The sequence below is a fragment of the Mytilus galloprovincialis genome, chromosome 3, assembly GCF_965363235.1.
Source record: "Mytilus galloprovincialis chromosome 3, xbMytGall1.hap1.1, whole genome shotgun sequence".
NCBI lineage: Eukaryota > Metazoa > Mollusca > Bivalvia > Mytilida > Mytilidae > Mytilus > Mytilus galloprovincialis.
Window position 1 is genome coordinate 80,815,890 of NC_134840.1, and position 26,143 is coordinate 80,842,032.

Genomic DNA, 26,143 nt, shown 5'->3' on the forward strand with positions numbered 1-26,143 from the left:
ACATATATATAATACATGTTTCGAAAATAGATCGTTTCTCCAACTCAGATGCTTATCACACTGTTATTCGTACAGTAAAAACGACAGAATGCACGCGTTCTTGAGCTTATCACACCCCATTCGTATTCAAAGTCTCGGCAAAAAGGAAGTTGATGTTTGACATGTTTGAATAGCGCCACGTGTTCAATTCCAAGCTGCTAACCAAATGTGAATTCATTCTGTTGAAAATAGCTTGAGAAATATTCAATGAAAACGTTTAAATTTTAGTTTTTCTTGAGGAATCAACAGCAAAGGCAAAAAGAAAGAGGTGTGACGAAGGAGATATCTGATGAATGACCGGAGACCAGAATGACGGACGAACAATGTTAATGCAATATTCTAAAATAAAGTATGTACCATAAATATAAGAATGCAAAAGGAAGAATTTTGGAATGTATATGAGGTAAAATTTACAATATTAAAGTAAAAATAATATTCTAAACTTTAGTAAATGTCTGTCAAATGATTCTTTCAAATGGTTAAGATATTGTAAATTAGAAATTTAATCATTAACTAAATCTTCATTTTTCAACTTCAAACTAGTAACAAATCAAATCATTATAAATTTAGAACTATAACAAGTTTACCTTTACACCTTCTGCACTGATTTTCCTGGTTATAGTACCCATATTTCTCACCGCCAAATTTGTAGTTGTACCTTGCATTGCCTTTCCATATGCGTTTGCCATAGGGTTTACCTATACAGAATTGTACGGTCAAAATTAATATAATTTTGTACGCTAGACGACCGTTTTGTAGATCATATCCCTTTAAAAGATAAAGCTTTAACAAAAACCAAATGACAAATTTAAAGTTATATCTTAAGTTGTTATTGATATTTTCTCTAGCTTCTCTCCTTCAAGTTTCGGGCTTGTGATGAATAAAATGTTTTAAAACCCTAGACCAAGGGAAAAGATAAAACTATAAAAATAGGAAAAATAATACTTATTATGCTTGTTAGATAAACACATGTTTCTGTTCTTTGTTTAAATTAAATAAACGTGACCGTATTTTTGCTTTCTTGCTTCATACAAACAAATGACAATTTACAGAAAGATAATGACATTAAATTGAATCTAATATCTGTCTTTTCATCAAATTTCTGTTTTTGGTCTTGTCATGAACTACATGATCTTTGTCATGAATGATCTAATATCCGTCTCGTCATAAATAATCTCAACTTTGTTCTGTTGTTTAGGTAGCAATAAACAGATAAGAAAAAATATTAAAATTTGTCCTTATAAATTTTACCATCCCCTTTTCATTGCTTTCTTGCAATATTAAGCTTACTGTTTGTGTCATATATGTGCATATGTATGTAATCAGAATCTTCCATCACTTTTATATCCAGTATATAAAATGGTAAAATATAATTTCTTTTAGGTGTATCCATGCCACCAATTTGCATTTATTTGTTGTGAAATATTGCAAAAAAAAAGGGGGGGGGGGGCATATACCATTCAGCAAATCAAATGAAAATCATATGTCTTTCATCTCATTTTTTGGTAAAATTGCGTCAAAAAATTCGTGTGGAAAAAAGTGTTTGTAAACATTACATTAATTTCTAGACCGATGGCCGGTCAAGCTATGACAATACGGATTTTCAAACAGAAAATAGCCCATAAAACATGTAAAAAAACAATCTTGATGCTCTTATAAACCAGCTTTGAAGGCTAAATTAACTCAGCTGTCTAAAAATGAATTTTAATACTCAATAACTTTCCTATTTAAAATCCACCGGGGCCAAAATGCGAAACTTCCTTACTGTGTATTGCTAATTATGTCCCATCATGAGTTTAATTTGGGTTGAATCAAGTCTGAGTCTCTTTTTAAAAAAAAAAAAACAAATTAGTTTCATAAAAACATTTAACAATTCTTTGATTACATATCTTACATCAATATCATTTAAATGAAATGCTAGTAAGCGTTATATGTCAATGAAACCAAAATAAATGTGCTTATATGGCAACACACAGTATTATATCTTAAAACAGTTGCCTTAACAATATATCCAGCAGACTGAATATAAATATATACGTTATCTTTATCTCTACTTTCTGTTCTAATCATAATTAACCTTAACAGGATTTTACAGTGAACTTTTTACATTTCTCCATCGGAGCTAAAATAAACTTACTTGTGAAAGAGGTTGAGAACATGCCAACAGTTGGTAATTGAAGCTAACTGTATTAATTGACATGGACAATAGATACCTGACAATAGTTGGGGATTAAAACTATGTACCTCAGTGGACCATATCAAGTAAAACTCAACTGTTTGTTAATTTTTTTCATCTTCTGCAGGGACGGAAAATGTGAACTGCAAAACTCAATTAAGATTTATTTTTTCTAAAATATACAATGTATTCGAATTTTATTCATCTAGGGCATGCTCGTCCCAATGGTCCATATGAACCGTAATGGAACTAAAATAATATATTTGTAATCCATGATTCAAATTAAAGACTTACCTTCCGAATATAGAACAACTATTAAGCAGAGCAATGCAGCTACAACTTGGATCTTCATTTCACTGCAAGAAGCTTTATATTTTTAAACGTTGTTTTATGCAAACTAAAGGTTGTTTCAAGCGTTAAAATTTTAGTTTATATCGTTAATAGATATATGCTGCGGTGATTGTTTTCATAAGTGATACATCATAAAAAAAAAAACAAGCATCAAATGTTTGTTTTCATAAGCTTTATTGTCATTACAGAGTAATGCATCATGGGTGAAATTGCTTAGAAAAAAAGTAATAACGTACAAAAAAATATATTCAAAAACTTATTTTCGTATAGGTCTTGTAGCGGTAAACACATAACACATGTTATAGGTCATATTGGGGTTGATACAAAGCAAAAGTTATAAGTTATGTAGGGGTTATGTAGCATGTAGGGTGTTGACACCATGAAACACGTGTTTTAAGGCATGTAGGGGTAAACAAAAACATAATATATGGGACATGTAGCGATAAACACAAGGGGTTGATTCGAAGCACATATCATATGACATGTAGGTGTTAACACGAGACACATGTAGTAGGTCTTTTAGGGGGTTGACACGAAAAACATCAGCTTATTTTTACAAAAGTTGTAAATTAGGCCTTTTTCGCTGAAATATTGTTTTTGTTTCAGAATTTTAAATTTCACAACTTTGCTTTGTGGGGGAAAATATTCCGGAACCCTTTATTTAAAAATCCGGAAATTCAGCTCCGTCTTATTTTATTGAGTTTTCTGTTATTTTGTATACAAAAATTGGGACATCCTCTCTCAGCTGGACATTTCATAATTCATTATGGATATTTAAGGCAATTGCAAAGAATAGGTAAGAGGATGTATATATATGTTTGTATGCAAATATTTATATCTGTTCGTGAAATTGGGACTCAGTTGAGCAATCGAATAGCATGTCCGGCTGTCAGATTTTACAATGACCTGGTAAAGACAAGTTCTTCAAACATTTGAATACTGTTACGTCATCTTGAAATGATAAGAACTGGAACCATTATAAGTGAAGGCCACGTTTATTCCGTACATCTATATAAGTCTTATTCTTTTTAATTATTTATTATATACAGTATTACATGACGAAATTAAAATTTCTCACTACGACCTTTCCAAAATGAAGGGTCTGTCATTTTTTAATGTAAATAAGTGTCACAAAATGATTCTCAATCTCTTTCTTATTTGGATGTGTCTATTTTTTGCGATGCATTTTGTCAGGTTATGTTATGTATTTCGGTTGTTTCCTGTAATTAGTTAATACTTCAGTTTTATCATATATCTTTTGTATAGTCATTTTTTAAAAGTTAGTGTTTGCAAAAGTATAAATTATTCTAAATAACGGGGATGTTCTAGTACCTAACAGAAAACCCTGGCCGTTTTTGGCACAACGTTTTTGATTTTTTGGTCCTCGATGCTGTTCAACTTTGTACATGTTTCGGTTTTCAAAGTTTTGTATCTTGGCGTCAGAAGTAAAAATGCACTTCTGGTGTATTAAAATTTTAAACTTGTTGCCTTTTGTTAGCTAATTGTGGTCATAAAAGAGGGAGGTTTGGCATGCCACAAAACTAGGTTCAACCCACCATTTTTTCCTTTAAAAATGTCCTCTACCAAGTCAGGAATATGGCCATTGTTATATTATAGTTCGTTTCTGTGTGTGTTACATTTTAAAGTTGTCTTTCCGTTGTGTCGTTTGTTTTCTCTTATTTTTGAGAAGTAAAAATGCACTTCTGGTGTATTAAAATTTTAAACTTGTTGCCTTTTGTTAGCTAATTGTGGTCATAAAAGAGGGAGGTTTGGCATGCCACAAAACTAGGTTCAACCCACCATTTTTTCCTTTAAAAATGTCCTCTACCAAGTCAGGAATATGGCCATTGTTATATTATAGTTCGTTTCTGTGTGTGTTACATTTTAAAGTTGTCTTTCCGTTGTGTCGTTTGTTTTCTCTTATTTTTGAGACGTAAAAATGCACTTCTGGTGTATTAAAATTTTAAACTTGTTGCCTTTTGTTAGCTAATTGTGGTCATAAAAGAGGGAGGTTTGGCATGCCACAAAACTAGGTTCAACCCACCATTTTTCCTTTAAAAATGTCCTCTACCAAGTCAGGAATATGGCCATTGTTATATTATAGTTCGTTTCTGTGTGTGTTACATTTTAAAGTTGTCTTTCCGTTGTGTCGTTTGTTTTCTCTTATTTTTGAGTGTGAATTCACATTACTATGCGACTACGTCCATCCATGTCACATTTTGTAAAAGTAAACCAATTACTAGTATAGGTCAAAATACGGTCTTCAACACGGAAAAAGCTATAAAGGGCCAACAAAAAGTCTAATGTAATACAATTCAAACAGGAAAACAAACGATAAAAAAAAACGGAAACGTGAAACACTTATTAACCACACCAACAAACGACAACCACTGAACATGAGGTTCCTGACTTAGACCAGAAGCAAACATATGCAATAAGTTTAAACGCGTTAATAGGTACAACCATTCATCCGTAGCTAAAACAATAGAGTAACATTTCAAGATAGAAAGACACCCTATGAATATCAATGAAAATGGCTTAAAAACCAACAAAGAAAATCCTGTTCATTGAAGCTACGACAAGATTATCCTTTAGGGATGTACTTAGATGAGATTTTTGAATAAGTGACTCCTTGGTGGTTTCCCATATGATACAAGGTTAACTATTTTGCTCCATAACACCTATTTATCTTTTAACATAAGACTTAATAGCTCAAAAAAGGTCATTTGACAAAATTTTGAGACCCAAATAATGTCAATGCAAATATAAGGTAAAAGTCTGAGTCAGCCTTTTGCCGCCATATCTTATAAGTCTATTACCTCGAAAAGGAGCTCCTTAATCATTCAATATTTTTTTTGCTTATTTTGATCCTTAAAAAACGAATACCCTTCTAGCTTAAAGGGGCACTAGCTGTCAAATTCATGTTCACCGATTTGACTCAAATTCTCATATTTTATTGATAAGAATGGAAAACATTTTTTCCAAACTATGAAAAGTATAAAATAAATAATTTATAGAACTTGGTCTCAATAAGATGTAGCTTCGTTTCGTGTGAATTTTAGCCAATACGCCATCTAATGAACTATCGAGTTGACCTTCTACGACCATATAAGCGATATAAACAAATTCACATTTATAAATGGATTAAGCAACTCGTGCAATTGGATTTTTATAGGCCTGTTAAATTTTGTATTATACAAACTATATTTATCGTCGTTTTTATCTTTATACGAATGATTTTGTGTGGATCGAATCAGTTAATCAAATTATTTACCTAGTTTCACTTTCAATGTTGACATTCTTTTCCTTTAAATACCCGTACACGTACAATGCATGCACTTTGAATTCTTGATTTATCTAATTTTACCTTAGATCACCAAAGTACATACTTAAATTAAAAAAAGCGTTACAACAAGATAAAACACAGAAAACACAATAGCTAACACTTATTCCAAGTCACTATAAGTATAATATATTACACATTTGGGGTAAAAGAAGAGGGACGAAAGATACCAAAGGGACAGTCAAACTCATAAATCTAAAACAAACTGACAACGCCATGGCTAATAAAGAGAAAAAGACAAACAGAAAAACAATAGTACACACGACACAACATAGAAAACTAAAGAATAAACAACACGACCCCACCAAAAACTAGGGGTGATCTCAGGGTAAATTATATATGAATGCAATTAATTAAATTACACATTAGCCGTGGTGTAGTGGTTAGTGCATCTGACTACTATCGCAAAGGTTCCTGGTTCGATACCCGGTCCGGGATGTACATTTCAGGGATTGAATTTTCGGCTCTCCCTTAACACCATTTGCGAGAATGGTCTTGAGGACACGATGATAGTCCATCGAAAGGGGACGATAAATGGCTAGCCCGTGTTAAGAGAGAGCCATATCTCTTGCACGTAAAAGACACCGTTGTAGATTTCGAAAAAGTGCAGGTTTATGTCGCTACAAGGCAGCACTCGCTCCCGCAAACTGGAAAGGGATTTATGTCAGTTTCAAAACTTGTTTCCCAATCCACTATAAATAAATATGATTAAACGTTACTCAGTTTCTGAAATGTAATTTATCAAAATTACAATTTCTTTACTAAATAGCTATCAAAGGTATCAGGCTTATGATTAAATACGTCAGAGGCGCGTTTCGTCTACATAATACTCATCAGTGACGCTCAGATCAAAAACAGTTATAAAGCTTAAGTAATTAATTAAATAACACATTACGTTTTATCATAATTTTATTAAATATATATATATATATATATATATATATATATATATATATATAAAATGACTGAATAAATAGTCAACGATCAATTTTACAGGGCGATGGATCATGTAATATGATTCTGTACACTACAAAATATAATATACAAGAATGTGTCCAAAGTACACGGATGCCCCACTCGCACTATCCTTTTCCATGTTCCATGGACCGTGAAATTGGGTAATAATCTAATTTGGTATTAAAATTAGAAAGATTATACTATAGGGAACATGTGTACTAAGTTTCAAGTTGATTGGACTTCAATTTTATCAAAAACTACCTTGACCAAAAACTTTAACCTGAAACTCCCACTTTCATTTTCTATGTTTAGTGGACCGTGAAATTGGGGTCAAAAGTCTAATTTGGCTTCAAAATTAAAAAGATTATATCATAAGCAACTAGTTTACTAAGTTTCAAGTTGATTGGACTTCAGCTTCACCAAAAACTACCTTGACCAAAAACTTTAACCTGAAACTCCCACTTTCATTTTCTATGTTCGGTGGACCGTGAAATTGGGGACAAAAGTCTAATTTGGCTTTAAAATTAGAAAGATCATATCATAAGCAACAAGTCTACTAAGTTTCAAGTCGATTGGACTTCAGCTTCATCAAAAACTACCTTGACCAAAAACTTTAACCTGAACGGACGGACGCACAGACGGACGAACGGAGCCACAGACCAGAAAACATAATGCCCCTCTACTATCGTAGGTGGGGCATAATAACAAGTCAAAAAGGGTACAACATCACCATTAAATAACTATAAAATGAACAAATATTAGATATTTCGGATAACAGATATCCTTCTTCAATAATAGCACGATGTCAAATGAATCATGTCAATATATTCAAACTGAGAAACTTTTTCTAAATCTTGAATTTATACAATTTAATCGAACACCACAGACGCTGATACAATTTTAAAATTTCCAAACACGGCGCAAAGATTACAAAGATGTGCCAAATGAAAATAATTAATTTCGATGTGAACTGGCACAACAGTTTAGATGTAAAAACTGCATTGAGGGCAGTCCTAAAACAAAAAAAAATCAAAAATTTCTTAACCGATCCAAGTTGGTATAATATTTCAAATTTGACAACGGTAGGGCAATTGCAAAAGAAACTACATATTTAAGCCTCCCAAACGAATAGCAGTCACACACAACCTGATCTCAAAAACCTTACCATCACAATCATAGACCACAACGAGGGTTGGTCGAAGGTCGACAGAGTCGCTCGGGAAAGATTTTGGATAAGAAAGTTACGGACAGTTTCCCCAGAGGGCATAAATGAAAAAACATAGAATGAGTCCCTCATTTTCCTGTCATCACTTGTTTCCAGTAACTCCGGCTTAGTACTGGCTTTACCATGTTTACAGTTCGAATTTTTTTTTTAAAATACCAGTTTAAATTACAGGTCTCCATTCATTTGGGATGAATGTATAAGTACGTAGCCACGTTCAATTATTTTACCTCATTAGATCAAACTTATTTTTCTAACCATTATTAGACTGCTATTCGTTTGGGAGGCTTAAAAATGTCCGCTATAAAAGGCTCCGAGATGACAAAAGCAAAACAATTCCAACGAGAAAACTAACTAAAAAAGAACAAAAAACAAATATGTATAACATCAACAAACGACAACAACCATTGAATTACAGGATCCTGACTTGGGACAGGCACATACAGTTGTATAAAGAATGTGACGGGGTTACACTAGTCTCGATGCACCAGAGTTATCGTTCTTAGAGCAAATATTAACTATGCATATGGAGCGTCTGGGATAATCTAGATTAGGGTTACACATGTTAACCGGATCCCCCACCGCAGCCCCCACCTAACCTTGGACAGTGGTGTAACAGTACAACATAAGAACGAACAATACAAATCAGTTGAAAAAGGCTTAACTCATTAGATGAATACATAAAGGCAACAGTAGTACTCCGCTGTTCAAAACTCGTAAATCGATGGACAAAAAACTAAATCGGGGTAACAAACTAAAACTGAGGTAACTGTAATATTCAGTCCTGGTATCTATGATGAGTTTATAACAATGGCCATATTCCTGACTTGGAACAGGACATTTTTTTAAGAAAAAAATGGTGGGTTGAATCTGGTTTTGTGGCATGCCAAACCTCCCGCTTTAATGGCAATGTTAAAAAAAAACATTAAAATGACAAATATTTTACCCTAAGTTTAACTACAAGGAAAACAGGTATGTCCTGAATTGTACATGTATCACATTTCTACATGCCAATTTTCAACCAATGTTTTATATGAAATTTCTGATCTTGAAAACACAGGTACTATCAAAATAACTCCCGGTTTTCTGGAAATCTTAAATTAGATTACTATGTAGCGCATTAATCCTGATTTTTTAACGCCAACTCATAGACAAGTGAATTTTGAATCAAAACGGTCTAAATATATTTTCCTTTCACCAAAAGTTTCATTTCTGCAAATTTGTTGGTTAGTTTAAGTAAACCGGATGACATCAAAAGCACTATTTTGTGTAAGAGTAGGACTACGTTCTAAATTGGAGGGAGTAATTGGTGGTCTGACACCAAAAGCGTCCGGATATTGTTTCCATCATTAGACCAACTTTTAAATCATACAAGACTTCCGGTTTAATTTGCACACCTCTTATCCTGGTTCCCTGTACAACGTTCCAGGTATTAGCTATTAGCCATACTCTCTTACGAGTAATTATCGCCGTGGATAAGAAACTTGGAAATATACTCATCATAGATACCAGGATAAAATTTTGTATTTATGCCAGACGGGCGTTTCGTCTACAAAAAGTTTCGTCTACAAAAGACTCATCAGTGACGCTCGGATCCAAAAAAGAAGTTGAAAGGTCCAAAAAAGTACAAAGTTGAAGAGCAATTAGGACCTACATTCCTAAAAGTTTTGCCAAATACAGCTAAGGTAATCTATTCCTGAGGTATAAAAGCCTTAGTAGACTTAGTATTGTTGATAGTTAATACCAAATTCACTTTATTTATAATATACGTAATGTTCATAGTATATAAAAACATGAAAATAATAAAATTTAAAAGAAAAAAAAAACGGACTTTGGAAAAAGAGAGAGAGCTTAAACATTGTCCTGTCTCCAATCACCTATGAATTTTTATACTTTTTTTCTGAATTTCTCCAGACATAAAATTACAAAAATTCTCCCTACAACAGTTTACATACAAGTACTTTCAACCAAGCTTTAAATGCCCGCGATTTCGCGGGTGTGTTCTAGTATGCAGTTATTTATGTAAGGCTGAAGACAAAATCTGTTCTTCAATAACTCTCTTTGAAATAATTTTTTTTTTTTTTAAATCATTAAATTAATAATCCTAGACAATATGGACAAACTTGCATATTTTAAGTATTTCTAAATATTTTCATTTCTAAATATAATCATAGTAAAATGATGGCCATTTGCATGTTGAGTAAAAATCTGTTTCTGAATTATTTGATGAACTATTTAGATCGGACCTGGTAATTTTCTTTACTTCAGTATTATCCCTTATTATATTCGTTTGTAGTATATATTACATGCTTTTCTTCTCTTGTTTTTTCGTCATTATCTAATGCACTTGGTGTTTATATTTATATAGGGAGAGGACGTCACTAATGTTGTTATAACTTGTGTCCAATCCCTTTTGCTACTTTTGCAAATAAAATATGTATTTAGTATCTGTATGATAACACAGGTCTCGGAAATCAAAGGAGGGAACTTTTGGACTAGTTTAAATCTCGGTCTATTTCTGAAATTTATTCTTACATACTTTTGATTTTTAAAATTGTTTGTATGCACATTGAACGACAAATCTATGTGACGTATAAAATTTTCTGACGTCAGACACACAAATCAATGAATGTGTTTGTAGATGTTTTTGTGTTCTGTTAAATTGTTCCTTTTAAAATTGTTATACGATGATGACTGATGTACCCATATTATGACTATTTTATTTATTGTGTCTGTTTAGTTAACGCATCAATGTAAATACAACGGAAATTGATGAGACTGTCATCAAAGTGAGAGGGTTAGCGCTATAAAACCAGGTTTAATCCACCATCTTCTACATTTGAAAATGCCTGTACCAAGTCAGGAATATGACAGTTCTTGTCCATTCGTTTTTGATGCGTTTTGTTATTTGATTTTGCCATGTGATTATGGACTTTCCGAATTGATTTTCCTCTAAGTTCAGTATTTTTGTGATTTTACTTTTCATAGTGGCATGAAGAAAAAAAATAGTTGTCGAGAATCGCTCTTTTCAACCAGTAATGGCGAAAATTAAAATTTATAAATGACAAAAAATTTTGTCATTAATTAAATGTACTTCCCCAAACGGGAGTCCATCCTCTTCCGCCCCTAGTTCTGTATATGATGTCTGTTTCTCATACTGTGCTGCTTAAGAAGTTGCTGAATTAAATTTTCTATGATATACATATAGGTTTAATGTATTAACTAATATGGCCGTGTTTACGTTTTACAAAATACTGTGTACAAAAAGACCTCAGTGTGGATCCTCGTAAATCTGTAATGGCAATTGCAATTTGGAGTACTGTTAATTATGTGAGCTTTAATAATATCCCTCATGTTTTAGTATGGACAGTCAGATAAAGGGATAGTATCAGAGTTGACACGTTCATCCAAAACAAGCATGGTAGTGTTAAAAATATGGTATTAAGATAGAATATTGAATATTCATTGTAAACAATGATTATTCTTTTTATCCAAATCCTGTAACCAAGCACCTGTGATATTAACTAAAAAATTTCAAACACTAGCCAAATAAAAGGAAAAGAAAAGGGCAGAGTCCGTGCATGAAAAGGATGTGTACACATGTTGTGTGAAATGCAAGATAGAGTAAAGAATATGAGATTTATTAAAATACTTATAACACAGTGTATGTAAAGTGCGGATCCTAAAATATCATTTTTACTGTATATGCCATAAATGTCTAATGTAGAATGATAAATAAACAGACGAACTTTTTTTGAATTTTTGAAGAAAATGAAGAAAATTAGTTAAAATGTATATGTTCAGAAATACAGTATACTAATAAAACAAAGTAAGAGATGTGAGCGGGGTTTTATCGCGCCTAAAGCCCTCCAGCTGTGAAATATATACCAAAATAGGTGAATATTTAGGACATTTCACGAACAGATCGTGCAGGTGCTTTATAACTAACAGGTAAGATGTTGTTGCAGTAAAAAATATTCATTTTAATACAATTATTAAAGTTGTATAACTGTAATGGCCTGACCATTAAGTATAACCGACGATTGGGCTCAAGGAGAAAAGACTATCAGGTGCTGATACTTTAATTATGAACCAATCTGACATATGGTAAAAAGCTGAAAAACAAATAAAATACAATTTTACAATGTGTTCAATTAATGTTATTAAAACGAAATGTCAAAAGTAATAGATAGCACAGTCCGTTGAATCCGAGAAAATGTTGTACTTTCAAGAGCAGTTAAATTTCCAGTGTTTCACAGAGAGAATGTTCAAATATGTATAGAGTAATTTGAAGGCTTCAAAAACAATGTTGTAAAGTTAACTCACTCTGTGGTTAGCCACGAATTGTGTCCTAGATGACGTTTGTCCTTTGAAAAGTTCTCCAGAACTGGTATGACCTTGCAATGTTCAGTTTGAGAGAGGGAAAGGTAGCGACGGTACGATGTTTTAACGTTAAAGATGAATAATCCTCCTAGGTTGGAACACATAAATAGATTAAGAATATAATCAAACGAACTATATAAATTACGGAACGGTGTAACAGAATACTCCCCGTCTGATGTCTATCTGATATCACTTTTCCATAACTTAATCGCATATGAATATATGAAATAAATAAAATCCGAACATAAATTGATTATGTACAAGAGTAATGTCCACTATTGGTCGTATGAGAAATGTCAGGTTTCAACTTCCGGCATTTCACTATAAAGTTTCCAGAATAGATTAATTCCACGGAAAACTGGGTTTGGCACAGTTTCTTGTCCTATGAAGAAGGATCTCTCCAATGAGATCGCTGTGATTTGTAGAATGTTCCATAGCTGTTGTTGAGGTAGTAGGAACTGTTTTCTCCAACGTTGTTAGACGGCGACGACGGTTGAAGGTGGTCCTCCGGTGGGTATGACGAGAGCTAATACTCGGTCCTCTTCCAGTTTGGCGAAATGTAACATCTTTTTGAGTATCAGACGAAATTAAGCGTTTCGTCCTAACGTTCCATCCTGCTGATCCAGTTGTTCTATCTGTGAAGTGGGGTCCTCTATGTTTGATTTTGTTGTAGTAATGTCCAAGAAAAGGTGTTACTCTGTGACGATGTCCAGATAAGACTACTTGTTCCTTTTCACTTATATTCAAGTCAGATTTGGCAATACTGCTTCCTTCTCGTAGTAGACGTTGCTCATGCAAGGGCAGATTGAGATTGGCAATAGGTCCTTCTTTCGGAATAGGTTTGTGAATGCTATTGATTTCCTCTCCATGAACTTTAGGTTCTGTTGATTTCGGATTGAAACTTTCTTTATCTATAGATTTTTCTATAGAAGTCACAGATTTTGCTTTTAGTGACGCGAGTGATGTCCCTTTAGATGAATTTGTGCGTTTACCAGGCTTGGTACTAGGTCCTGTACATTCAAGGGATTGTATTGAATGCGATTTAGCGACCTTGGCATTCGAATGAAGGTTTTTGTCGTTAGACTGAACAACAATTGGATTATTGTCCTTAACGGCTATTTCCGGTCTTGAGGCAAGACGTTGTTTTGATTCCGTGATTGAAACGTAAGTTATCTTTGTGTTGACTTCAATATGAACAGTTTGTTTGTCAATGTATGTATTTCCAATTATGACCCAACCAAGTCTCAACTTTTGGGCAAATGGAGTTCGTGATGGCCCTAGGCGTTGTTCAAGGACGTGGTGTGCCTCTATAAGGTCCCTTCCAATTAGGAGTAGAATTTGACAACGTTCCTCTAGTGGTGTAATACTTCCTCTGAGTTCTGTCAGATGAGGATGATGCATTGCAACTTCAGGAGTAGGAATTTCGTCTCGATTATTGGGAATATTATTACATTCAATTAATGTAGGCAGATCAAATTGTACGTCACTATGTACAGATTTTATGACGAAATCTTTTCCTCTTTTCCCGGAAGTAGCTACTCTGCCGGAGCATGTCGTAAGAGAGTAGTTTTCAGGTTTCTCCCGAACGTTGAACAGACTGAAGAATTCAGGCGAGGCAAGAGACCGGTTGCTTTGGTCGTCAATAATGGCGTACATCCTGATAATTTTGTCTGTCTTGTCCTTGTGGTACACGTCCACAGGTAATATCTTGGCATAAGATTTCTCGCTCTTATGATCTTTGTAGATCTCTGTACAGATCGAACTTACAGAGGTTAACTTTGTTTCAGCTGACTCTGTCTGCTCCCCGCCGTAGACTTGTGTTAGCTCCCCGCCGTAGGCTTGTCTGGGTGAGCTAAACTGGGAACTTTCAGATTGTTGTGGTCTAGTGATGTGAAGTGCTGTGGTATGTCGTTCACTTCCACACTCGTTACAACTGATACTTGCGTTGCAGTCCCGACTTCTGTGAGTGGTTGACTCACAACACTTGTAGCACACATAGTTTTGTCTTAACAGTTCCTTGCGTTCCTCGATTGGTTTGGCTCGGAATGCTCGGCATTCATTCAAGGTATGCTTTGTCTTGTGTAGGATACACAGATTTTGTTGTTGACTGCTGTCTTCAGTTTGCTGTTCAACAGCCGTCTTATGGACGTTGACTTTGGAGTACGTCTGAGGTGTGAACCTTGGCGTAGAGTCTTTTGTATTTGGTGTTACTTTTGATCCAAAGATGAACCCAGGGTCGTTCTTAATTTTGCTCATTTCCCTGATGAAGGCAGAAAATTCTGTGAATGGCGGAAAGGCAACTTCATATTTGGACTTGTATCTTGAAGCCCTTGTGATCCACTTTTCTTGGAGTCCGTATGGTAGTTTTTCCACAATAGGATTTATCCCGGACGAAGAGTCAAAGTATGCTAGCAAACATCCCAGCTTGGGATTTTCCTTGTGATATTCTATTTCAGATAGAATGTCAGACAGTTCGTAGAGACGTGCGTTGTCCTTATTCGTCAAGGTTGGGAATTTGGCAAGTTTACTCATGAGAGAGGCTTCCAACATTTCTGGAGCACCATACCGCTCGTCAAGCCTCTTCCATAATCTCTGTATACCTATTGTAGGATTATTGGCGTTCGACGCTCTTATGCTAATGGCGTGTGTAGCAGACTCTGGACCGAGCCACTTGATCAGTAAATCGATCTGTTCTGAGTCAGAGACTTGTAACTCATCAGTCACATTCTTGAAGCTTGCTTTCCAAGTATGGAAGGATTCTGCCCGATCGTTAAAGCTTGTTAACCGGGAGAAAAGCAGGTCCTTACGTAAGAGGAATCTAGTTATCTCCGATGTGAAGTTGATTTGTTGCTGGTGTGCAACAGGGATCTCTTCTAGTACGCCTTGTTTTTGGTGTGAAACAGGGATCTCTTCTATAAAGTCTTGTTTTGTGCGTAAGACAGGGATCGCTTCTTTAACACCCTGTTTTTGGTGTTCAGTAGGGCTCTCATCCGAAAGGTCTAGTCTCTGTATGCCAGTTACTAATTCCAGATCTGGGATTAAGGTAACTTCCGGTGACTTAGTATCGGAAGGTAAGACAGCAGATGTCTGTGACAGCAAGTTCAGTGCCACTGACGGCACGAACGCTGGTGCTTCGTGACTCAGCTCGATCTTAACAGGAATTTGTTTTTTCTTTTGAGGTCCTGTTACTTCCTTTACAACAGTTGATACAGGAAGTTTATTGACGAAATCTTGCACACGCTGGAGCGGGTCTTCCTTTTCGTCAGGGAGATCGCTATACGCTTGGCTATCATCGTATTCCAGGATACGAGCCTCGGCTTCTGCGGCTGCAGCTTCTCTCTGTGCTTCAAGAAGGTTATATTTGGCTTTAAGCTCGGCCTTTTCCCGGCTTACTCGTGCGGCTTCTTGCTGCATTTGAGCCTTTCTGCGCATAGCTTCTTGTTCTAATTGCATTTTTCTGTGAGCGGCCTCCTGTTCTAGCTGAACTGTTCTCTGTGCGGCCTCATGTTTACGTTGAGCGACTTCTTGCTCCATTTCTGCCTGTTTACGACTGGCTTCCTGTTCCATTTCAGCCTTTTTGTGTGCTGCTTCCTGTTCCATTTCATTTTGTCTGAACAGGGCTTGTTCTTCTAACATTGCTTCCTGTTGTAGGATAAGGGCATGTTTTTCGACAAATGCTATCTTAGACTTTGCAGCCTCTGCCTTGGCTCGCTTTCTCCGTGCCAGGCTTGACATGTCTGACACGTTAGAGCTACCGCTGTGCGAGGTCTTCTTACCCCTTGAGGTCTTTGTTTTAGTGGATTTGGCCTTTGTTAGAGCGAGGCGATGCTCGTGTAGTTTTTCCATAACTAGCTCCACTTTGGACAGACGTAAATCCAAAGAGAGTTTACATGCATCAATTTCTTTTTGACTCTCCAATGTTCGGGTCCTTTTCAGAAAGTCTAGGTATTCATCTGTAAGCCTACGATAATTATTACAGGCTTTAACAAGTTTGTCCTGGACTGTTAGGAGTTGCTGGAGATCGTTAGGAGGCGTTGTTACTTCCAATAACTGGGATTCAATGTCTGCCCAGAGAGCCTCTAGTTCCTGACAGAACTTGTCACGTTTTTCAGTGAAAGCTCCTTGTCCTTTTTCCGTGAGGTCACGTACTCGCCTAGCCTCGGGAGTTTCATCTGACTGTGATGTATTAGACGGATTTTCTAATAGTTCAGGGACATCTCCTTCTTGGGGCTGAATCTCTTCTTGTTGTTCCACATGACTGGGATCCATGTTGACTCAACGTTGTTGGGTTGCTGTCGAGTTCACACAAGATATGTAGTCCACTGTCAGTGTAAAGGTATGTACGTATGTACGTTGCAACGTTGTCGTTCCTTGTCTGGATATGTAAAGACAGGTTGTCGTCAATTTACTGTACGTCAAGGGATGACGCGTACATGCAGGGCTCAACAGGTAGGTTGTTATGTAGCTGTATAACTAACGTGGAGTGGCGTTGTCTGTGAGACACAACAGGCAAGTTGTAGACTTTTTACTGTAATGGCCTGACCATTAAGTATAACCGACGATTGGGCTCAAGGAGAAAAGACTATCAGGTGCTGATACTTTAATTATGAACCAATCTGACATATGGTAAAAAGCTGAAAAACAAATAAAATACAATTTTACAATGTGTTCAATTAATGTTATTAAAACGAAATGTCAAAAGTAATAGATAGCACAGTCCGTTGAATCCGAGAAAATGTTGTACTTTCAAGAGCAGTTAAATTTCCAGTGTTTCACAGAGAGAATGTTCAAATATGTATAGAGTAATTTGAAGGCTTCAAAAACAATGTTGTAAAGTTAACTCACTCTGTGGTTAGCCACGAATTGTGTCCTAGATGACGTTTGTCCTTTGAAAAGTTCTCCAGAACTGGTATGACCTTGCAATGTTCAGTTTGAGAGAGGGAAAGGTAGCGACGGTACGATGTTTTAAAGTTAAAGATGAATAATCCTCCTAGGTTGGAACACATAAATAGATTAAGAATATAATCAAACGAACTATATAAATTACGGAACGGTGTAACAGAATAATAACGTAGAATATGTTTTGTCATTCAGTTTCTTCATATTTAACTAAATTCCACTATGATGATTTCGTAATGCTAGTCATGTTTACTGTCGAATAATGATACTATTCTTTCATTTTCACTGTGGAGCGAATCATTAGTATTGTATATGCGGTGCATTTTCACTGTATATTTTTTTTTTATCTATTACAGCTCATTTCTTTAAGCATGTAGAGCAAGACTTTAGTTGACTTGCTTGCTTTTTTTTATTGGATAATCATTATGATAACACCCAATTTAATTCAAATATTAAAAATACAGGTTAACCTATGCCTATTCATTTTGTTTAAAAATGTCAATCTTATTTACAAAGTTTGTATAAACAATTATGCAAACAAAGCAAGCAAGCCAACCAAAGTTTTGCTTTACATGCATTAGGAAATTAGCTGTAACGCCTTAATTTAGCCGACTTGCTCAAACAATAGATAAAGTAAAAGAAAGATTTGATAAAATTTAACTTACGGAGGAAAGTTTGGTTTTAAAACACTCTAATAAGTTAAATAGAAATAACATTTATTTCAAATGTATTCCATTTAGTTTCTTATAAAGCGTATAGGGATCTTTAGCCTTATTTTTTTTTTTTATCCATTTCCATGACACTTCACCACTAATTACGTACATCTTACTTTAGATTGAACCTTTGTTTTCCCGTTTAAAAGGTTTTACACTGGAGCCCTTTGTAATTTGCTGTTCGGTGTGAGCCAAGACTCCATGTTGAAGACCGTATTTTGACGTATAATGGTCTACTTTTGAAAATTGTGACTCGGATGGAGAGTTGTCTCATTGTCACATACGACATCTATATATGGCTCAAAAACGAAACAAGAAGGGATAAAAAGGGATAAAAAAAATCCACGCTACTTTTTTAATATATTTATAATGGGCCTAATATGAGTCAGAATAGAGTAAAATAGTGGATCGCATTTGGGTATAAGCGTGACGCCGGATTGCCGATTTTTTGCATTGCGTGGAAGATAACGTCCCCAAATGTACTCGTCTCAATTTTACACAGACTGCACTTAAACTCCGCCATATCAATCTTTAACTGCAAAAAAATATAAAAATATTTTCTAAATTTTGGTTAAAATCAAGGAGAAACGTAATCTGAAGAATACAATATGACATTTTGAGAATAGCTTTTGTTACAAGTTTGAAAAGCTATATATTTGATGAAGAATGAATGAGGAGTTTGTATTTCAATTTGAAAATACATGTATCATGAATCCTAAAGTCATCAACTAAGTTTTTTCATTTGTTGCAAGCGCATTTATCACATAATTCTACAATAAAAATTCCTCGCATCTTTGGAAATTCTACATTAATAATGACTGCACTAACAGTGATAATTCATCGCATCTATAGTTAAAATGGATCGCTTTCAATATCGATATGCTATATTATGATGCTTTTATAACACTTATTTGAACTTTAATGCTATGTTTGTATATTATAAAGACATATCACAATGAAAATATGTTAAAACTTATGTTCAAATCACTTAACTTGATATTTTCAAAACGTAAACAAATACAGTTTTCCCATGATCCTTTATTCTACAATAGACATACCCGCATATAACAGTAAAAATGAACAAGCTGGATTCGCACTTTATATACACTGTAACAGTTACCTCTACAGTTTCACAACTATATGTCGTTTTAGGATTTTCTGATTTCTCTCTGTAATGAAAAGTTTAATATGTCATGATAATTTTTCCAGGGGGAAACAAAGATTTTTGGATAGGTTTGAACGACTTAACCAGAGAAGGACGGTTCATCTGGATATCAGATTACTCAAGTTACATTCACCGACTGGATGTCTGGAAATCCGGACAATTCTCATGGGAATGAGGACTGTTGTGAAATACGTGGATCAAAATGGAATGATGTGCCCTGTTCAAGATCATATAGCTTTATATGTGAGAAAAACGCAGATTGATATCACCTCTGGTAAAAGACATGACACGATTAAATAAAAACAATATTTATTCAGAAAGAAATGTCTTGTATATTTCATAGTTTTATTATAATCGAATAGATAAGATTAGGAAAAATTGTTGTCAAGGATATATATTGAGTTGGATAAGTTCTTGGAAGTGATATCAGAAAAGAAATGAAATGCTAGTAAAACACACTCGCACCGATCTTAAAGGGGCACTAGCTACGAGATATGAACAAAATATAAAATATGATTTATTTTTGTTTAATCATTAATGAAAGTGAAATAATAAAACAATAATTTGCTTTTAGAAGCCAGTTTGGTGCACATTTTGTCAAAATAATCTTAGAAACATCGCTGATGAATTGTTCACTTTCAAGAAAAACAAGGTAAACTGAAGCACATGCCCGATATGAATCCGAAAAAAGGACAAAATGTTGGTTAACAGTATTTCAGCGCAAAACTCCTGTAAGGAGTCCTCTGAAAATAGGAAACACTGAAATTTAACCCCATGTTCTAATCTAAGTCTTGGTGGGAAGGATCATTGGACACTTTTTAAATAAATACTCCAAGAACGATTATGGCAAAGTTTGGTTCAATTTAGCCCACTGGTTTCAGAGATGATTTTTTTCAAAAAAAATCACATATAACAAAAGCAAAGAGATGGCCAGGTGAGCTCAGAATGGACGTCATCACAAAATCATGAATTTTGTGTCAAGATCAGATTAACCCAGTCAGACATATACACATGTTTCTATAATTTACAAACGTTGGGGCTTCCAACAGTGACAGTATCTGAGCTGCCACCAGTGACCACCAGATTAGTATTCTTATGACTAGCGTTATGCATTTAACGAGACAATATGATGCTAGCATGCAAGTCAACAAGCTTTCTGTGATTATTACCTGGACTACTGGTTAAAAATGTATTGTACAGGAACCAAATGCTAAGTTAACTTGAACTTGTAAGTTGTTATGCCGTAATCTATATAATATACATCAAGTAAATATCTTCAAAAAAAATTGATTAGTTGAGTGAATTTTAAGAACCATAGCATAAAATCAACAAAAATCGAAATATATCTTTAACTTGTCATAATACTATTAAACCAATCATCAAATTAATATATTCAAGCATGAGAAAATACAGTGTGGGAAACTGTTTTGAGGAACTGACTGATGGACACACACAGACAGACGGACATAGTGCAAACCTCAAGTCCCCTTCAACTTCTTTGATACAGGACCTAAACCTGACTATGGAATTTTGAACGATTAAATAATATTTTGCAAGACATATTGCAAAGTTGTTTTTAACTTTATAGAATTAAAATTTTATAGCATCTTTTTCCAGCATTTGGTGGATTTTAAATCCACTAGGGTATCAAAAGCTCAGTAGGAAGTGCATCAGTACCAACATTATATCACCTTTTTGAGATTCTATTTTCATAAATTTAGTCATTTTTATTTAACTACGGTTCCACTTTAAATTGTGGAGCAGGATCTGCTTACTCTCCGGAGCACCGGAGATCACCCCAGTTTTTGGTGTGGTTTGTGTTGCTAAGTCTTTAGTTTTCTATGTTGTGTATGTATGCTATTGTTTGTTTGTCTTTTTATTTTTTAACCACAGCGTTGTCAATTTATTTTCGATTTATGAGTGACTGTCCCTCTGGTATCTTTCACCCTCTATTTGAAAAGTTGACCTGATGTGGTTTGTTTATTCTTTGAAGGTCCCGGTTTGTCATATATCTCTTCAAGTATATAAGTAAAGATATGTCTTTGGCTTTTAACACTTTTTAAGTCTGAACCATCCTAATGAAAGGCTCTTGAGGCACTGAATTTACAATTGAATGTGCAGGACATCATCTATCAACAAGTTTTAAGTTTTGAGTGTAGTTATATGATGACTAATCAGTTCTTAACACATAGTACTCTTTCTAGAGAATTGCACAAATTGTATCATCCTAACTAAAATAATACCAAGGTTTTCAATTTTGTGCAGTATGGGTTCACTGATATAAATAACACCTTGACCTTTATAGAATATAGAACAGATTATATTACTTGTGCATCAATTATAAACAAAACAATAACTTGTACAAAACTCAATAATTTATTAAATATAGTAGCACAATGTCAATAAGAAACATCATACACATTGTTTAATGAACATTAATAATGAGAATGACTTGTATGAATATTACCAACTATGATCAATACTTGTACACTTAATGCAGGAATCACCACAGAATATTTTTTGTCTTACTCAAGATGCTACAATCTGAGTGAGTTTTTATCATGCCTATAAGTATCCGTAATTAAATGTAAATTACATGTTTTCAAGTTTGGTCCAAGAAACTTTCAATATTGATAAATCATTACAAATACAAGTTTGCTTGTGGATATAATAAAGTTTTAAAAAATGTAATGAAATATTAATAGAATCTTTTGCAACTTGTAAATCCCTGGATATTCAGGTTCACACAGAGAACAGAAGTCTGTTTTGATATACAATTGCAGGAATTGGGTCTTTAATAAGCTGTGGTGATCTCAGAATTTAAGAGTAAACAATATCTGAATCAATATGAAACCAAACTGAAATTAAAACACATGATTGTGAAAAAAACTATCCATAATTGAAAGCCTGTTCCATTTGAACATATATAGTAACAAGCACAACAATTCAGAATAGCTTACTTCTGTTTTCTTTTCTTTTCACATCTAGAAAAGGTCTATGAATGGCAAGTCAAATTCTGTTCATTGAATAGAATGGTCTTCCACATGGAACATAAAACTCAAATCAGATACCTGTAATTGTTTTTTCAAAATGATATCACCCCTTCCACTAAAGCGTGATTAAACAGAGAGAAAATCTGATTTTTACATTCCTCTACATTCTGAACAAAAATTTCAATTCCAATCTTTGGTATTTTAGAAATTAATTCCACAACTAATGCTGACTGACCTCCATATATCAATTGAAAGGTCATCATCCTTTCGCATGTGATTAACTGTTGTTTTCCTAATGTCCAATTCAAACTACTTCATGCATATTCAGAAAAAATTTAATTTCGAAAATATTTAATTTCCTCCTACTTTCATTTTTTTCCATCGAAATTTTTCTTTGGTGCATTTTTATACTCAGATATACATTTAAGAATTATTTAAAATTCAATAGTTTTAAATAGTGGAGATTTAAAAACCTTGATACATTGCTCTACTGGGTACAAGATCATATATTAGTCTAATAATTATAATTTGAGATGTCTCACAAAAATATCCACTCTATCAGAATGCTTTTATACCTGAGATATCAATGCATATGCAAGTGCTTAACAATAGACATTTAATTTAAACATATAGATCTTTTTACCTTAAAATATATACATTGTTTGGCAAGCCATTTTGATTTAAAATATTTTTTTTCACTTTGTACAATCATTCAGTACTCATTAGTACATAAGTATATTATGCATTATTTTTATCAAAAGAGCACTAGTCTAGTATAGGATTCTCAAACAGTTGACCTCTACATCCCAACTCTAGGGAAGAATGTCTAACAAACTTGGGTACACAGCTTATCAGTCATTTTATAGTTACAGTAGATATCTCGAGTATGTACCATGTACTACGAAGTTAAGTTTGCTTGAATCATTATTAGGGTGGCCATTTCAATTTCAATTGTTTATTATTATCAAGAGTAACCAAACCATTAAATCAAAGCAAGGTTAACAAAAAGAATAACTAAAAAACCTCTTTGACCATTTTCTTACAAAAGTCAGTAGAGAAATCATGGTTCACCTAATTATAAATTTGAACAAGCTAACTTGACTCAAATGCACTAATACACATTCTAATGTTTCAGCTGTCAATAAAGGCAATTCTACCTTTGTTCAAGATGTTCCTAGAAATGGATGGCAGTTTGGCAAAATATTGATAAAAATATTTGAAAACAACTTTTATATGAAATGTGTCATAAATAAGAAAAATGTTTCATTTTATCATAATGTTCTTCTAGACCGTTTACTTGGTGGCCCTGATGATTCTGGTACGTCTATATTCAAATCTTTTAAACGTTTCTCGAACAATTTTGATAATGATAGTCCTGCTTTGAACTCTACACTTGTCTTTTTATTGTATTCAAAACAGTTGGAGAACACTTGGCGGACGTCTGTTACTAGGTCGGTCAAATTGGAATAACCATAATTATTTATTTTGTTTCTAATAGTAGCAAAATCCATTGGTCTACTTATGATCAGATGGTAATCTGGAACCTGCAATATAGAAAAGCAATTGACAATACTTTCATAAGAAACATGAAAAGAGTGATTAATAGTTTTAATCCCTTAAATTTTATTTTCATGTATATGGTTATTGTCAAAATGTACAAACTATCAAATAAACAAAGGAAACAGAAATTGTACTGCACTGATAATTACGCAAAGTTTTCAGATATTTTTCACTATGCCATATAAACCAACCAGCATCATTTATAATTAGGATTTATATTTTCTTTTCAACATGTAGATTTGTTGTATGCCTCTTCGATAACTGTTATATGAACTTTTAACACCAGACATGTAGTAACCTAACCTGACATATCTGTATGTTATTTTAGCATTTTGAAAAAATATGACTAAACTAACATTGTTTTGAATTTTTTCTCAGGGTATTTTTATGTTTTTTTTGTGCATGTAATTTTCTGTTGAGTTTGATTGGTATTAACATATTTGCAGTGTTAAAATATTCATCATATTAAATTTTTTTCATTTTAAATTTGGACAAGTGAACATTGGAATTTACTTGAATGACAACAATATTTTTCTTTGGTATATGTACCAGACATTCATACAATGAATATTGTGTTGTTATTAGAAATTAAGAAGACTTCATTAGTTAGATGGAGCTATACTCCGGGTGTGGTATGTTATCGCTGTTTTGAAACCCATTGATAGCCTTGGGCTGTTTTCTGCTCTTTGGTCAGGTTGTTGTTTTATTTGACACAATAGTTCATGAAAATCACAAACTATTTACAGCAGAAAAATATATTAGTTATATTTTAATTAAAATTTTAAGAATGTCGTAATAACATACCAGTTTTTTACTGACAGGTTTTAAGAAAGGCCAACACTCTTCATGCTTGACTAGGTCATGGACGATCTCTTCACAGTTTCTCAATAGATGTACTTTAGGTGTTCCTCTAGAACTACTTGCTATACTTTTGGCTGCACCAAGATCCATATCTGAAAAAAAACCAATCGGTGTTTAAATGAACTTTTACACTATTTTTTGTTAAAGTGTGCACACTTTGTGTAAACCCATATGCTGAAATTAGGTAAAAGTGAGTAATTGACAATATATCTTGTATATTTGGAGTATTATACAAATTGGTATATAACAACAAAACATTTATCTTATTCTGTACATGTATTTTAATAATAGTTGTTTGATAAATATTTTAGGACCTATCTACTTTTTAATTGATATCGTCATTATGCATATTTCAGCTATATGATGTGTCATTGATTTAGGATGAATGATACTACTTTCATTTCACTAGAAAATTTCTTTCAAATTTGTTAACAGCATTATCTTTTCATTTCAAAAGCTGTGAAGAGTGTGTTTCAAAATTTAAGAATTGCAAGAAAAAGCATAAGGCATATCTGTGGTTCATGCAAAATGTGAAGATCACTTGTTTTCATTTCAAATAAATCTTTTAAAAAGTCTGCATTCAATTCTATGACATGAGTCCACATATATACAAGACATTGTTATTATAAGCAATTTTCTCAGATGTCTTACAGCCGATTTCCTTGAATGTGTAGGCAAAGATTATATCTTTGGTTAGCTTGCTTGTTAGCTGAACTGTGAAGTCATTATTAGGCTAGGTTAAGTACCCTTCTTTAAGAGAAGGCAAGTCTGACAGATAACCAATCTATCTGTCTGTAGGACTAGGCTACTTCTTCAAAAGGAGGGTAGTATACCTTACCTATTACATCCCAGCTCCTTTGTTCTAACAGGGGTGATCTGAGCCGGATCACCCCAGTTTGAGTTTCTTTGTTATGCATGCTTTCCTTTGTTCTGTAACATTTTGACGGGAATGTCAAATCCATTATAAAACTTATAATTAATTATACAGATAAGACTATCTATCAAAATTTACGCAGAAAAAATCCAGTGTTTATGCTGGAATTCGAACTCAAGACCTTTAGCATATCAAGCCACAACGCATACCACTATACCAGAACAGGGATACCAACTATCAGTAATTTAACATACTTAAAGGAAGCAAGATATTTTTATAACTGGGGCGAGTTGGCAGACCTTTATTCAGTGGGGTTTAAACCCTTTTCGTTAATAAATGAGTTGTCAGACTGACTGTTCAATTTGATTTTACACTTTTTCTAAAGTGGGGCGAGTCAGTAAACAAGAGTGGGGCAATTTTTTTATAAAGTGGCGATAAAGTGTGGGCCAATAACCAAAGATATTATTTTGCCTACACACTCAATGAAATCGGCTGTAAAACCAATACAATAATGTCTAAAATCAAAGATCATGTTTTTCCAATTGTTTGTTTTTTTAAAACTTTTCATGTAAAAGATTGGTGTCTAAGAATAGATCTAAATTTTTAT

The 26,143-nt window shown here is 33.9% G+C and overlaps 2 protein-coding genes across 3 annotated transcripts in view; both read right to left on the reverse strand.

Moving 5' to 3' along the window:
- Positions 1 to 611: 611 nt before the first annotated feature.
- Positions 612 to 17,455, reverse strand: LOC143066825 (uncharacterized). The gene is made up of 3 exons (XM_076239636.1): positions 17,317 to 17,455; positions 15,430 to 17,105; positions 612 to 737 (listed from the first exon to the last, which is right to left on the reverse strand). Exons 2-3 carry the CDS (start codon positions 16,738 to 16,740, stop codon positions 612 to 614), a joined length of 1,437 nt encoding a protein of 478 aa, XP_076095751.1. The 5' UTR covers positions 16,741 to 17,105; positions 17,317 to 17,455.
- Positions 17,456 to 21,605: 4,150 nt separating this feature from the next.
- The window catches only part of LOC143069083 (bromodomain adjacent to zinc finger domain protein 1A-like), a 40,354-nt gene continuing 35,816 nt past the window's right edge, over positions 21,606 to 26,143 (reverse strand). For both annotated transcript variants that reach the window (XM_076243534.1, XM_076243535.1), the window contains 2 exons: positions 24,606 to 24,754; positions 21,606 to 23,785 (listed from right to left, as the gene is read on the reverse strand). In XM_076243534.1, the coding sequence (XP_076099649.1) occupies positions 23,513 to 23,785; positions 24,606 to 24,754 (422 nt within the window). In that variant the 3' untranslated portion in view covers positions 21,606 to 23,512. The remainder of the gene's footprint in view (positions 23,786 to 24,605; positions 24,755 to 26,143) is intronic.